At 35.0% G+C, this 15,018-nt stretch overlaps 1 protein-coding gene across 1 annotated transcript in view; it reads left to right on the top strand.

The window, feature by feature from the left end:
• LARP1B (La ribonucleoprotein 1B) overlaps positions 1-15,018 on the top strand; it is a 94,893-nt gene that overhangs the window by 30,303 nt on the left and 49,572 nt on the right. Inside the window, 3 exon segments of the mRNA XM_045552296.1 lie at positions 84-258; positions 6,054-6,226; positions 10,825-11,190. Coding sequence (XP_045408252.1) covers positions 84-258; positions 6,054-6,226; positions 10,825-11,190 — 714 coding nt within the window.

Raw genomic sequence — 15,018 nt, 5'->3', positions numbered from 1 at the left:
TAATTTTTAGATTATTAGAAGTATAGAACATGTAATGAAAACTTTTTGAATGAAAGTTCTAATAGCTCAATTTCTATTGATAGGCACTGAAAGATAGCACAGAAGTAGAAATTGTGGATGAGAAAATGAGAAAAAAGATAGAACCAGAAAAATGGCCAATTCCAGGTCCTCCTCCACCTAATGTGCCACAAACGGACTTCTCTCAACTGATTGATTGTCCAGAGTTTGTACCAGGCCAAGCCTTTTATTCACATACAGGTAACAGCTTTTCTTCTAGAACAAACAACATAACAGTAGGGTATTTGGTCCAATTTGTCTATCCTTTTTTTAGTTTATTTAGATTTAGTAGGAAAATTTATGATAAATAAATGACTTGATGCTCCAAATTCTATTCATATTGCCTCCCACACAGAGCTATAAGTTAATGCTCTCTTATGTTTCTTGTTCTTAAATTATATGTGTACCTTGTCATTTATGGTGTTTCTACCTATCTTCTTTTAATTTTACTAAATGGCTATAAATACATAATGCCAGTTTTCCCCTTGTAAAATTGTATTAGTCTAAAAGTCTTCTACTTAAAAGTGGGCTTCCTTTAATTTTGTTACCAATGTGCTTCAACTTTGTCTTGAAAAGATGAGGTGACCTACATTGTAAAGCAGAATTGGGGTTCTCTTTAATCTGGTTATGTTTAGAATTTCCAAAATCTGCTTTAATGTTAAGATTTTTTTCCTGGATCATTTTTAAGACATTCCCTCTTGGGAAAAAATGTGTGCTTAAACTTTTTTCAGTCAGGGTGATGATCTACTGATGCTCTTGGATGTCATTTGATCGGAATATGCAGTGGAATAGGTGACTCACTGAAATGGCATTATAAATATTGGAACAAATCGTGCTGCAGAAATGAAAGTGACCAGACTGTCTTCTGTGCAAGAATGTCTACTCTAACTCCTTGTGGAGGAGGTTGGGCCAACACTACCATGGAGATAACCACCTTTGCGATGATGTTGATGAGAGACAGACCAGAGGACTGCTATTGTTTTTATAGGAGCTGCCCATTTCTGTGTAATTGGCCTGGGATGCGTGGGCTACTTTTATTCACGGTGGGAAAGTTAATTATTATTATTCTGGAAATACTGCAAGAGTTTGTCTTTTTTTTCCAGGCTTATGTACTTGTGTCCAGATCAATAAAGCAGAAAAGAGAGGACTGAGTAGCATTTTCCAGATTGTTAAGTACTTTGCTATTTGATTTGTCCTTCAGTGTACATTGCATAACTTACATGTTGTCATAATGTTTCCCATGGACTATAAGATTTATTAATGTGGACATGTAAAGGGTAAGAAATTTAAGAAATGAATGAGGATATTTTTTTCTTTTACTCTTGGAAATGTATTTTTGATACATCAATATGGGAGACCTTTCCATCAATAAAGCATTGATGATGGACAGTCTGACAAATATTTTTATTTCATGTTTGTCAGCCCTCTGCTTCTATCCCAGCAAGCAACTTGGACAGGTGTTTTAAAAGTTGAAGAAAACTGATGTTGTTTTAGTTTTTTATTTTAAAGATATAATAGTTGATTGTATAAGTTAGATTTATTTATTGTATAAACTTGGGTCCAAGATGATACTTTTTAGCCAGTTTATGAACAGGCATTAAGGTGAACAAAATAGAAAATACCTTTTCTACAGGATAGTTAAGATAGGTCATTCAAGTTGGTAATCCCTGCCCATTAACTACTTATGCATTATTAATAAAATTATAAGAATAAAATCATATCTTGTACACTTTTGTGTTTTTTAATATATACTTAGCTGCATACCCATACATATTACCTGAAACAAGTCAGTGTATATTCAAATGTCATAAATTTTAGATCCTTTAGATTATATACCAGAAACTAGATGGTTAATAAATAAAAATTGAATGTACTTAGAATTATACTCATTCACACTAGATCATAGGAATAAATATATAAATCATCTTTTCTCATGAATTCTCAAATTTCTGACCTTAATTCCCTTCTGATAAGAAAGCATAGTTTCCTAAAGTCAGTGGAGATACTACTGTATGTCACCAAAAATTTGAAGTGGAGGCCACGTGTGGTGGCCTTATGCATATAATCCCAGCACTTTTGGGAGGCCAGGTGGGAGGATTGGTTGAGGCCAGGAGTTTGAGACCAGCCTGGATAACATAGCGAGACCCTGTCTCTGTAAAAAAAAAATAAATAAATAAAACAATAATAATTAGCTGGGTGTGGTAGCGTGTACCTGTAGTCCCAGTTACTCGGGAAGCTGAGATGGGAGGATTACTTGAGCCCAGGAGTTCAAGGTTGCAGTGAGCTGTGATCACACCACTGTACTCCACCCTGGGTGACAGAGTTAGACCCTGTTTCTTAAAAAAAAATTTAAAGTGGAAATATGGGATAGGAAGCATACACTGTCTTTATGTGTACCTTTGAGTAGAGAAAAGTAGTGAAACTTTTATTCGTATCATTTTAATTTCAAACTAGAAAATCTTAAAATTTAAAAATAACCCTTAATGTATACTTTCTGAGGGATTTGTGTGGTAAAATATTTTAATGTAATTGGTCGTCTTCATCAAAGAAATTAAAATTCCTATTTTGTTCCTCTGAAGGTTGAACTTTCTAACATGGGTTGACATTTGCACCGAGCATAAGACCTTTATGCACCACAAAATGTTGATTATGGGCATGGTAAGGTTACTTTTGAAACAGGCATTTTGCAGTGCTGTGGATATGGTACTGCAGTGTCAACTCTTAAAAGATTTCATTCATCAAAATTGAGAAGTCAGATACCTTATCGTCTTGGTGTTTAGTTTTGGCCCTTTAAAAAATGTGTGATAAGAAGATCTAATGGTTATTGAATAAACTGTGGGGACTTCCTTTGAAAACTTGATATGTAGAAATATTCTTGAAAGTGCCACACGTAAAATATGTAATCCTTTTTAAAGAAACCCGATTAACCAGAGCTGTGATTCTCCCAAAGTGGTGGAAAAAGTTATGCTAGGTGTGTATACAGTGGTTTATCTTTGGAGGGTCAAGTAGATAATTTTTACTTAATAAAACTAGCAAAGAAAGACAAATTTTCTATGTTCTCACCAATTATAACTTAAGTGTTAAAGTATGTATCTAAATTTTTTTTGGTCTAAATTTAATGTCACATAATCCAAATCCTTTACACTCGTTTCATCTTGGAAGATTAAGGGCTTCCTATTACCCTTAATTTTTTTTTACGTATTTGCGGTTTGAAACCTTTTCATTGTAAATGAAAATACAGGTGCAGAAAACCATACAGAGCATATGTATAGCTTAATTACTATAAGGTTAACATCTTTAAAAGTCTTGTTCTAAGACTGTTTTAAATTTTCTTACTCAAATTCTTTGGTGTTTTAATTTTATTCCATTTCTAAGTACATGTGTTGTGAATATAGTGAAACACTTTATGGTAGAAGCATAATTCAAGTTTAAAGAACATTTACAGTTGACTATTTAATAAACTGTTAGCTGGGCACAATGATGCATACCTGTAGCCCAACTACTCAGGAGGCTGAGGCAGGAGGATCACTTGAGCCCAGGAATTCGAGGCCAGACTGGATAACGTACAGAGACCTGTCTCTATAAAAACAAAAAGTATTTAGTGGGTATTAAAAGGTTAAATTTCTGTATTAAAAATAGTAGCTACTGCTTTTCCTCCAACGTGCCAGGAGCTGTTCTAAGCATTTTTTATTTCTTTTTTGAGACAGTCTCGCTCTTTCACCCTGGGCTAGAGTGCAGTAGTGTCATCATAGCTCACTGCAACTTCAAACTCCTGGGCTCAAGTGATCCTCTTGCCTCAGCCCCCGAAGTGGCTGGGACTACAGGCACATACCACCATACCCGGCTTATTTTTCTATTATTAGTAGAGATGGGGTCTCACTCTTGCTCAGGCTGGTCTCGAACTCCTGAGCTAAAGCAATCCTCCCACCTTGGCCTCCCAGAGTGCTAGGATTACAGGCATCAGCTACCACACCCAGCCTTTTCTTACCAATTGTACATGAACTATGCATAGTAATTAATTTTCACAATAGTTGTATAAGGAACTGAGTCAATCCCTAAACAGTTACTAGATAGTGGTTCTTAGTCTACTTTTAAAGTTGTATTCACTATATGAACTATAGATTAGAAAATAGGGTTCTCTGTAGTTAATGTTTTTCCCATTCCCATAACTTTAGACTATCAGTGTTAAAATCAAATTGTCTAAATCCTGTATTTCACTTTTACTACTTTTGTGAATGAATTGGTGATATATGTACTATTAATTTAGAAAGTTGTAGAGCAGCAGTGTGCAATAGAAATATGTGAGCCTTATGTATGATTCCAAAAATTTTAGTAGTCTTAAAGTTATAAAACAGATGAAATTTTTTTAAAGGAAGGAGGCTTTTATTTGTTCTGCAGTTATCTAGTTACCCTGTGAAAAAAATAGATGAAATTAATTTTAGTATTTTGAATAGATATTTTAATTTAACTCAGTATATCCAAGTGTTACTCCAACATATGCTAAATGTAAAAATTTATGGTACAGTTTTCTAGGGGAGCTGAGTACCAGATCTTTGAAATCTGATCTGTTTTACACTTGTCCTGAGCATGTTTCAGGACTAGCCACAATTTCATGTGCTCAGTAACTGCATATAGCTAGTGCCTACTGTATTGAACAGCACAATTCTAGAGTTTTTTCTGTTATGAAACAATATACCTCTTTTGAAAGTAATAAAATAATCTGGTTGAATCCAGGTTGGATCCATATGTCAGGTAATAAATACTAAAGCCATCTGATTTTAGCATGTAAATGAAAGCAAAATCTTGGAGGAACACTTCTTAAACACATTCTTGAAATGTGCCTTTCATTTAGTAAATAAAAAGATTGTTGGTGTCAATTTCTTTCGACTTTCTGCATATAACATTCAACTTTGCAATATTTTCAATGAATTGACTTTGAGGAATAAATGATTAGAATTTTACAGTATACATTTTTAAAAAATAAATTTTATTGTGTATATTTGAGGTTTAAAACATGTTACACTATTTTTTAAAAACATCTTTTGTCCAGATCAAGTCCGTATTGCATCTTTTTCTAATTTATTTATATTTTTGTAGAGATGGGGTCTCGCTATGTTGCCCAGGCCAGTCTCAAACTCCTGGGCTCAAGTGATCCTGCCTTGGTCCCCAAAGTGCTGGGATGACAGATGTGAGCTATGACACTCAGCCCCATATTGCATCTTCAGACCTGAAGATGAATACAACTTAAAACATTTAAATATTCCTTGACTTAAAAAAAAATTTACAAGGGGAACAAATTTTATTTTATAGAGTATATAATTATTTTGATTAAAATTAAGCCTGCAGAAGTGATACTGTAGAGGAAGCCTTTTTAAATTCCACCTTTAAACGCTTTAAATGTTATTGCCAGGGCTGCATACTTTTGTGATGTAACATTCTCTTTACAGTATTCAGTATGACCAAAGTAGTAATGCATTATGCATTAAGTATAGTGCATTTATTGCATATAGACAAATCTTGTTAAGCAAAGGAAATGTAAAGGAGTAATGGCTACTTTAGATCCTATTAGAACAGTGAGGGATTAATTTTACCTTGAATAGAATATGCATTTAGCTTAACTATGGCTTAATAGCAATTGAGATTCCATAATTTCATTATAATTTATAGATTTTAAACTAAAATTTTGCAGAGAACTTGACTCCTAAATAGTTGTACTGTCATAATTAAGAAGTGACTCACATTGATATTCTTGAAGTTTGAATGAATGTGATGGTCTGTGTAAGGATTGGTGACATGCCTTTTATTCAGTAGCTTCACTTTTGAGTAAATCTTAACAAGCTCTCCAGGTTTGAAAATTACTGGGAAGGTTATAATTGAGATTAATTTATTATGTTTTTGTGAAAAGAAAGATCAAGCCCAAGTTAAGGAAAAAATGAAATGTATTTTATAAGAAAAACCATTATTATTTTAACTGTAGAACTAATTTAAAATTTTAGAGTCTGCCCCAAATTCTCCAAGAATTGGAAGCCCATTGAGCCCAAAGAAAAATAGTGAAACAAGTAATCTTCAAGCAATGTCTAGAGGTTTATCTACTAGTTTGCCTGACTTGGACTCAGAACCTTGGATTGAAGTAAAAAAGAGACATTGTCCAGCCCCAGTGAAATTAAAGGTAAATGAAGTGTGATATACCCGGGGTGGAATGTAAGATCAGTCCATTTTCTATTTGTTGGGTAATTATGTAAAATTTGGAAAAGTTTTAAAAATTGTAAAAATTGGTATTGTTGTCCTTCAGTAGAAACTTAATGGGTTACTCTAAGAGGAAGATAAGTTATACTGTATCAGTTTTTAAAGTTTATCTTTTATTTCTGGACATGATTTAAGAATTTTTGACTTGGTCTTTTTACTTGTGACTAAACCTAAGTAATATTTCAGTTTCAAGAAAGTTGAAAAACTAAATTTTGAAGTTATACTCTTGTTAATTATTTACCAGGTTCTTAGGGCATATATTAGGTTTTATATGTATGTTTAGTTGATTTAATGGACAGAAAGAAAAGAAAAGAGAATTGACTTCTTGGGGGTACACGAGGAAGTGAGATGAGTATGGTTACAAAAAGGGCAACAGGATAGCCTTGTGGTGGAACTGCTTTGCATTTTTGTCTGGTGGTAGAGGCACAAACTTACATATGTGATAGAATTGCTTTGATCCTAGATCACAAGTGAGTATAAGTAAAGCTGGGGAAATGTAAGATTGATTTATATCGATGACAGTGTCTTGTTTGTGATATTGTACCATAGTTTTGCAAGTTATTAACATTGGAGGACCAGGATACATGAAATCTACAACTGTATGTGAATATATAATTACCTCAAGAAGTTTACTAAAAATAAACTTGGAAAGAGTGCCACTCAAATGATTCAAATATTAAAAGTAAACTCTATATAAGGAAAAGGTAACTGAAAATATTGGGCCTAGGTGTGGGAAGGATGAAGAATAATATAATTTTGAAGACTTTTATGAACAGGGCTCTTTATCCCTGAGATCAAACCATGGAGAAAGAAAGCATGAAGGATTTAAGAGTGGTTCTCCACTGGAGAGGATGGGGAATATTGAGATTTTGCCTCCTCAGGAAACATTTGGCAATGTGAAGAAACATTTTTGGTTGTTACAACTGGGAGAGTGCTACTGTTGTAGGTATCTAGTGCGTGGAGGCCAGGGATGCTGGCCATCCTGCACTGCACAGGACAGCCCTCCCTCCCCTCAAACACAACAAAGAATCATCAGATGCAAAAAGTCAAGTAGTGCTGAGTTTGAGAAACCCTGATCAAAGGTAACTTGCTAATTAGCAATAGTAGTTGGACATAGTGTACTTAAGGGTTACCACATGAGGTTTCTTCCCCCTCAGGATGCATTTTAAATGCCTAAAATGCCTGTTTAAAAAACAAGAATTTCAAAAGATCCTAAGCAATTTTTATGATTTTGTCATTGTACACATAGTTAACTAAAGAGGATAGTGTCTTAGAGTCAAAGACAAAAATTTGTAACGTATCCTTTCTGAGATTTACCTTTTTCCCTCCACATTTAAAATCTCCATATTTCAACAGCTTTTTCAGTGCTATGTAAAAGAATAATTCATCCTAAAATTGATGTTATCTTCAATTTGATGAAATAAAACTTTTGAAAGGGTAAGTATTACAGAAGGATTGTACTGTGAAGGGCCAGAAAATTGATGATGCTATCTGGTTTTAAAAGTTTAATGAGAACTGTATAGAGTCTAGGACCTTTTAGTTTTATGGCCAAAGAATGCTGGTACGTCTGAAATTGCGCAGTGTTCTGATGCTACAGAATGAAGATCTCGCCTGGAGGGAACATGGCTCTCTAGGTTCTGGGGGTCTAAATAATTTCAGAGATATCTGGAGGGAGGTTAGTTTACTGACAATGGTGTCAATGTACTTTAAAAAAAATATCATTTTAAAAAACATTCTAGAGTGGGTATAGAAATCTTGGTTTGATATCATTTTTCTGCAGAATTCTAAAAGCATTTTTCTATTGTCTTAGTTTTAGTTTTTCTCTTGTGAAATTCAGTCCCTGCAGATTCTTAGTATCAAGTCCCTTTTTTTTTTTTCAAGGATTTTAGGATGTTTTCTTTGTCCTTATTCTTGAAATTTCAAGATGATATGTATGCTTTGGTGTAGGTCTATATTTATTGTGCTGAATATTCATGTCCTTCATTTGGGGGAGACTAATGTTCCCTTTTTTTAACTTTCATCTGATGTTGGACCTCCTTGATTGATCATGTCACTACTGTTGTTCTCTTCTGATACTGTCATTATTTCCTTCAATTTTTTTTGTGTATTGAAATCTTTCTTTATTGGAATGTTGTTTATTCCTTGATATCTGGTGATTTTGGGTTGATGGTATTAGTAAATTGGTACAGTTTTCTTTTGTGACCTTGTAGATCTGTTCATCCAGAGGACCATGTTGTTAGATGTGAGGTGTGTTTGCACACTCTGGGTAAGTGAAAAGGTCCTGTGGACTTGGACTTCTAGACCTACTCAGAGAATAGACATACTGTTTCTGGATTTCCACAATAGCTAAACTAAGGAGTACTTTTCTCTGAGAAGTAGAATTTCTTAGTGTATTTCATTCATTGGTGAAATTACCTTTTCTTTTCTGCCCCTCATCTCTGTTCTAGAGGTTCAGACTAATACCAGGATGTGTTTAATCTCTCTGTAGGCCTAACACCTAAAACACAAGCCCTCCCTTGGCAATCTTTTACTACCTTTAGAAAGCAGTTCTTGAACTTTGGTTGGGAGGAGATTTTATAGCTTATCTTCTTAGATAAAGGGATTGGGTTGACTGTTCTGTGTCCTGTAATTGATTTTCCAAATACCTATTTTTACTGCTGTCCTATAGTCCATTCCTGTTCTTTGTCGTTGCCATCTCAAAGCTTTCTAGAACCTTAATGTGGCCAATGGCTTTGCCTCCCCATCAGCCTTTCTTTTTTTTTTTTTCCTTGAGACAGAGTCTCGCTCTGTTGCCGGGGCTAGAGTGCCGTGGCATTGGCCTAGTTCACAGCAACCTCAAACTCCTGGGCTCAAGTGATCCTCCTGCCTCAGCCTCCTGAGTAGCTGGGACTACAGGCACATACCACCACACCTGGCTAATTTTTTCTATTTTTAGTAGAGAAGGGGTCTCACTCTTGCTCAGGCTGGTCTCGAACTCCTGACCTGAAGCAATCCTCCCCCTCAGCCACCCAGAGTGCTAAGATTACTGGCGTGAGCCACTGTGCCCAGCCCCTATCAGCCTTTCCTTATGTCAGTTCTAGGTTGCTGTTTCCTCTGCTCTTGGTTATTAATACAATCTCATTTACTTTCTGCTTTTTAGAAAGTCATTATGTTCTGATGCTGTGAATAGAAAAAAAATAAAAATAAATAAAAAGTATATAAAAAATGAGGAAAAAAACAAAAAGAAAAGACAAAAAAATAGAAAGTCATAAAAGTTTCTGATCTTCTGATAGTAATATATGTTTTCAGTGTTGATGTTTACTTATTCTTTTCATTACTGTGTATTGTTGTTGCACATAAGCATGCACAGACAGTCATCTTCCACCCAAAATCTTCCTCAGAAATTCCAAAAAAAATTTGTGTTTGAAAGAGAGATTTAAATATCGAGTAAAAAGTAAATGTTCTGTCCAGGATTTACTATTATTAGCAGTTTGGTGTTTATTCTCTGAGACTTCTTTCATGTACCTGCAAATGTGAAGAATATAGTTTTTAAGAGTGTATTCAGTGTTTTAGAAAATATATATATTCACGGTGTTTTACAACTTTTTTTTAGCAAAAACATGATAGGCAGCCTTCCATTTGCTAGAATGTTAGTTCCATCGGGGCAGAGTCATTGTTAAATTTATTGCTGTTTACCTCTGCCTACAACAGTGCCTGGATTAGCAGAAGCACCCAGAGAATTATCAACTGACTGACTTGGATATAGGTCTACATGAATAGGAATTCTGGAAGGGAGGAATTGTTTTGTACTAGATGTAGGGGAGTATGAACTAAAAGATAAAGCTAGATCAGAGGATGGCAAGTGAAGGTGATAGCAAGGAGAAATTATTTCATTGTGCTGGCAGTTTAGACTAGGATAAATATTAGAGGGTCTAGGATCTAAAAGTTGTTATGTATGGCAGTAGCTATTTTAAGTTCTATAGGAAGGGTGGAAATTTAAAAATTCAGTGAGTATTAGGGAGAATTTGACATGAAAACTAGGCCAAATAGAATGGGAATGAGAATGGGGCAGAGGGATTTGCCTAAGAAACTAAGATAATTATCATTGTGAGCTAAAAAAGGGTTCAGACTAGGGAAGATCATTAACTCTGAAAGTCAGAAGATCTTGGTTCTAGTCTTAACCCTGAAATCATAGGCAAATTTCACATCTCTAGGCCTAGCCCTTTGTTTTCTCATCAGTAAAATGAGTAAATGTGATGTAGCAGATGATCTGAGGACGATTCTAACTCTAAAGGAGTCTTTAATCCTTCCTTTATTCAGCTTTGTGTTTTTCTTTAGTCTTAAATTTAACTTGGTCTTTAGCAATTACATTATAATTACTGGGCCAGAATAATACTGGCTTGATTGTCTTTCACAATTTGGCTGCTAAACTAGTCATTGAGCGTACAAGCTTGATATGGCTTGCTTTTAACACTGCTATATGACTTTTATTTTGAAAATGATAGACAAGTTTTTATATAAAATACCAATTTCTTCTTTCAGGAATCAGTGCCTGTACCTGAAGAGGCATCAAATCAACTATGTCCTTCAGAAGAACCAGAACAAGAAGAGCTTGATTTTTTATTTGATGAGGAGATGGAACAAATAGAAGGACGAAAAAACACATTTACTGATTGGTCTGATAATGATTCAGATTATGAAATTGATGACCAAGATTTAAACAAGATTTTGATTGTGACTCAGACACCACCTTATATGAGAAAACATCCTGGAGGAGATCGAACAGGCAACCACATGTCTCTGGCAAAAATTACATCTGAACTTGCTAAAGTTATCAATGATGGCTTATATTATTATGAACAGGATCTATGGATGGAAGAAGATGAAAACAAACACACAGCCATAAAGGTAATTGTTTTTGGCTAACTTCTTTCTGCTGATGCTTTGTTTTGATTGTATGTTGCTGCTTATCTTTAAACTTGAGACTTTATTTTATGAAATTTTAAATACAAATATGTTGTATTTAATTTGAAAAATTCCTGGAAATATATTTGATAGTCACCACCTGAGTGAGGAACTGTTTTATTTCATGAAAATATCAGTGTAATTACAAAAAAATTAGCACTCACTAATTAAAACTCTTGCTTTTTTCAGGTGAAATTAATAAGAAGGCCCTTTTTCATATGAAGAAGTAAAAACTGAAGTTATTATGGACAGGCTTAATTTATATGTTCATTCCTTACCTGGCTATCATCCCAGCTATCTATATAAGCCAGTGGCTTTAGAGAGGACTTGCTTTTGTTACTCCCTTCTGTTTCTCTCAGTTTAGTTTGTGCTACGTGCTCTTGGGTAGTAGAAGTGGTTGTGTACAAATTATAGAAAACTAAACTGGTTGATTGTCTTTCCTCGTCCAGACATTACTGTGGTGTTAGGGATGCTTTTTGAAACCTTGTTCCAATTCTTTTTTCTTGCATTTCACCCCAGATCCTGGTCTCTATCCCAATTGTTAAGGTAAAATATGAGAGAGCCAGAGTACTTTACTTGCTAACTATGTTCCTTTGCTATGAGTTATAATGGTATAGGTAGGGAATAAAATGGATCTTTTTCTGTCATTAAAGTTGTCAGAAAAGCCCTAAAGGTTAAATATTTGTTTGGTGGATAGAATAATGAGGGAAAGTTATGTAACATTGTATGTCAATAGGAAAGCTATCTTGGGGAGAAATAGTTGCAGTTGTGGAAAGAAAAACTGGCTAGGAATTGGTTGATTAAGAGGACTGCCTGTCCATGGGCTCATATCACCAAGAAGTGTGCTTTCCTTCTTGGCTTCTCATTTCTTTCTTCCTGGGATTTCCATTACTGCTTTCAGCCTCTTACGTTTTCTAGCCACTGCCTTCTTGGGGAACCTGCCTCAGGCTTTGACAGCTCATTTGTTAAGTGACTTAGAACCTGAGCAGTTCTCCACCTATCCTACCACTGTGGGAAAGAAACTGTGCTTTTATAAAGCTCCTCAGTTGAAAGTCTTTCCTTGTGTAAGCATTGTTATTTTATTTGTAATACTTAGGTTCTAAAAGTAATATCTATCTTAAATCCTTTTGAGAACACATACAAATAAATTTTACTAATGATTGGTTAAAATTGTACTCTCTCCATTCTCTATCCCTCTACCCAACATTGTTTTTCACCATAGCATATATCACCATCTACCATTCTATATATTTTATTTATTTATTTATTTTTGCCTGTTTGAGCACATGGATATAAGATCTTGAGGACAGGATTTTTTGTCTATTTTGTTTACTATTGTATCTCTAGAACAGTTAGTTCCTGGCACAAACAAGTACTCAATTAATAGTTATTAAAGTGGATACATGGATTAAACATTATATACTAACCAAAGGAACCTAACCACTGTGTATAATATTGGTTCTGTGGGAAAATGTTTTCAGGGTTTTAAATAACAAAATTTTATAAGCCAACATGAGAAATATATGCCATTTGTAGGTGATTATTTATTTCCTTTAAGTAAAATGTAGACCAATAATTAAAAGCCAAGTATTGAGTTATTTAGGCATGTGCTGGCCTTATCCATTAACTATTGTTTCAATTTTTTTAAATTTAATAATTTTATACTTTTTTAATTTTAAAATTTAAAAAGTCTCTCAAGTTATTTATTGTTTTTTTCTTTTTTTTTTTTTTTTTTTGAGATACAGTCTCACTCTGTTGCCCGGGCTAGAGTGCTATCGCATCAATCTAGCTCACAGCAACCTCAAACTCCTGGGCTTAAGTGATCCTCCTGTTTCAGCCTCCCAAGTAGCTGGGACTATAGGCACATGCAACCATTCCCAGCTAATTTTTTTCTATTTTGAGTAGAAGCAGGGTCTCACTCTTGCTCAGGCTGGTCTCCCGCCTCGGCCTTCCAGAGTGCTAGGATTATAGGCATGAGCCACCATGCCCGGTTTCCATTAAATATCAATCAGGGGAAAGTAATCTTGGCTATATAACCTTAAGCCTTATGAGAATATTTGCAGATATGTCTTATTTTGGCCTGATTCTTATGTATATTCTCATCATTTAACTCATTCTCCTTGGTTCTGATTCTGAGCTCAACATGTAATTTCTAATTAGACTTGTATTTTTCCTGTGCGTCTGCTTAAGGGAGAGAAATCAGTTATTTAACATATGTTCATTGAATGCCTAGTATATGCAAGACACTGTCCTAGGGCCTGGGCATATAGCGAAAAGATAACAAATAGGGTCTGTACAGGCCTGGAACCTACAGATAATTGACTGAACAGACATTAAAATAAACTGACAATAATTACTTAATCACAAGTTATAATAAATGTTCTAAGGGAGAAGGACAGAATGCTATTGGATTGGGTGGTAAAGGAGGCCTCAGAGAAAGTCACAGTTGTAGTGAAATCTGAAGTGGGAGTAGGAATTAACCACACAAAAAGAAGGGAAACAGTATTCCAGGAAGAGGGAAAGGTAAGTATCAAGAATCTGAGATGGGAAAGAATTTGGCATATTTAAGGAAATGAAAAAATGGTCTGTTTGTCTATAGTATTATATAAGAGGGTAATTATGGATGTATAGGCAGGCAGGAGTCATACAAGAATTTGTGGGCCATGGTAAATTGTGTGGTGTTTATCTGAAGTTCAAATACAGTATCTTAGGGTTATACACAGGCAGCATGACATGATCTAATTTTTATTTTAAAAAGATCACTCTGGTTGCTATGGCAGAGAATGGGTTGTATAAGGACAAGAGTGGGCAGAAGTCCAGTTAAGAGGCTATTCATCTAGGAGATGGATGTTGGTGGCCTAAGGCTAAATGGTGGCAGAGGAGATGTAGAAATGAGAAAACACAGATCTGAACCCTGAGGAGTGATCATATGGGAGTTATATAGGAAAGTGGGGTGGTGGTATGCAAGCCAAAAACTGGCTCTTAGAGGAGAGAATAATCAGGTGTGCCAGAAACTGGACAGGTTGAATCAGATAGGAATTAAAAGTATGCCAAATTGATAGGGCAGTTTGGTGGTAATTTTTCACCTCTGCAAGTTGGTGGATCCAGAGGCTCTCTTGAACTGGACCAAAGAGTGGGTAAAAGCTTTCTGTTTCTGGCATGTCTTTACTGCTGAAGACAAAATGGCCAGCTAATAGATGAGAAACATCTACCTAAAATCTTTGAATATATGCTGGGTAAGTTATTATCAGGATAAAACTATAGAGAAGTGAAATACTGAAATGAATACTGAAGACCATTGTGGAATTTGGGGAGTCTGAGGAGTTAAGGTTTTCAGAAGCTACCTAAAACAGGGTTAAAAGACACAAACACGGGGACCAAAGGTGGGGATTCCCATAGTAGTCTTTTTTTTTTTTTTTAACTAAATTGGTACCCAAAAGCAGTACACTCTCAGTGAAAGAGAACTTAACTTGTTTCCCACCTACTTCTCTAGGGCACTACAAAGGATCTGTCCCTGATTGTGCTAAGCAGAGTAGGGAGGAAAAAATTAAAGTAAAAGTTGTATTTCTAATGAGTACAGTGAACACTGTTTGGGTGATGGGCACACCTACAGCCATGACTCAAGCATTACAAAAGCAATCCATGTAACCAAAAGCACTTGTACCCCCTAAATATTTTGAAGTAATAAAAAATATATACTGTTTAATAAAAATATATAGTGTTTGATGGAAAAAAAGTTGTATTCATGCAACCCAAATTGACACTACTAAA

The sequence above is a fragment of the Lemur catta genome, chromosome 5 (genome assembly GCF_020740605.2).
Source record: "Lemur catta isolate mLemCat1 chromosome 5, mLemCat1.pri, whole genome shotgun sequence".
In the NCBI taxonomy this organism is placed as follows: domain Eukaryota; kingdom Metazoa; phylum Chordata; class Mammalia; order Primates; family Lemuridae; genus Lemur; species Lemur catta.
This window is presented reverse-complemented; position numbering and strand designations above follow the sequence as displayed.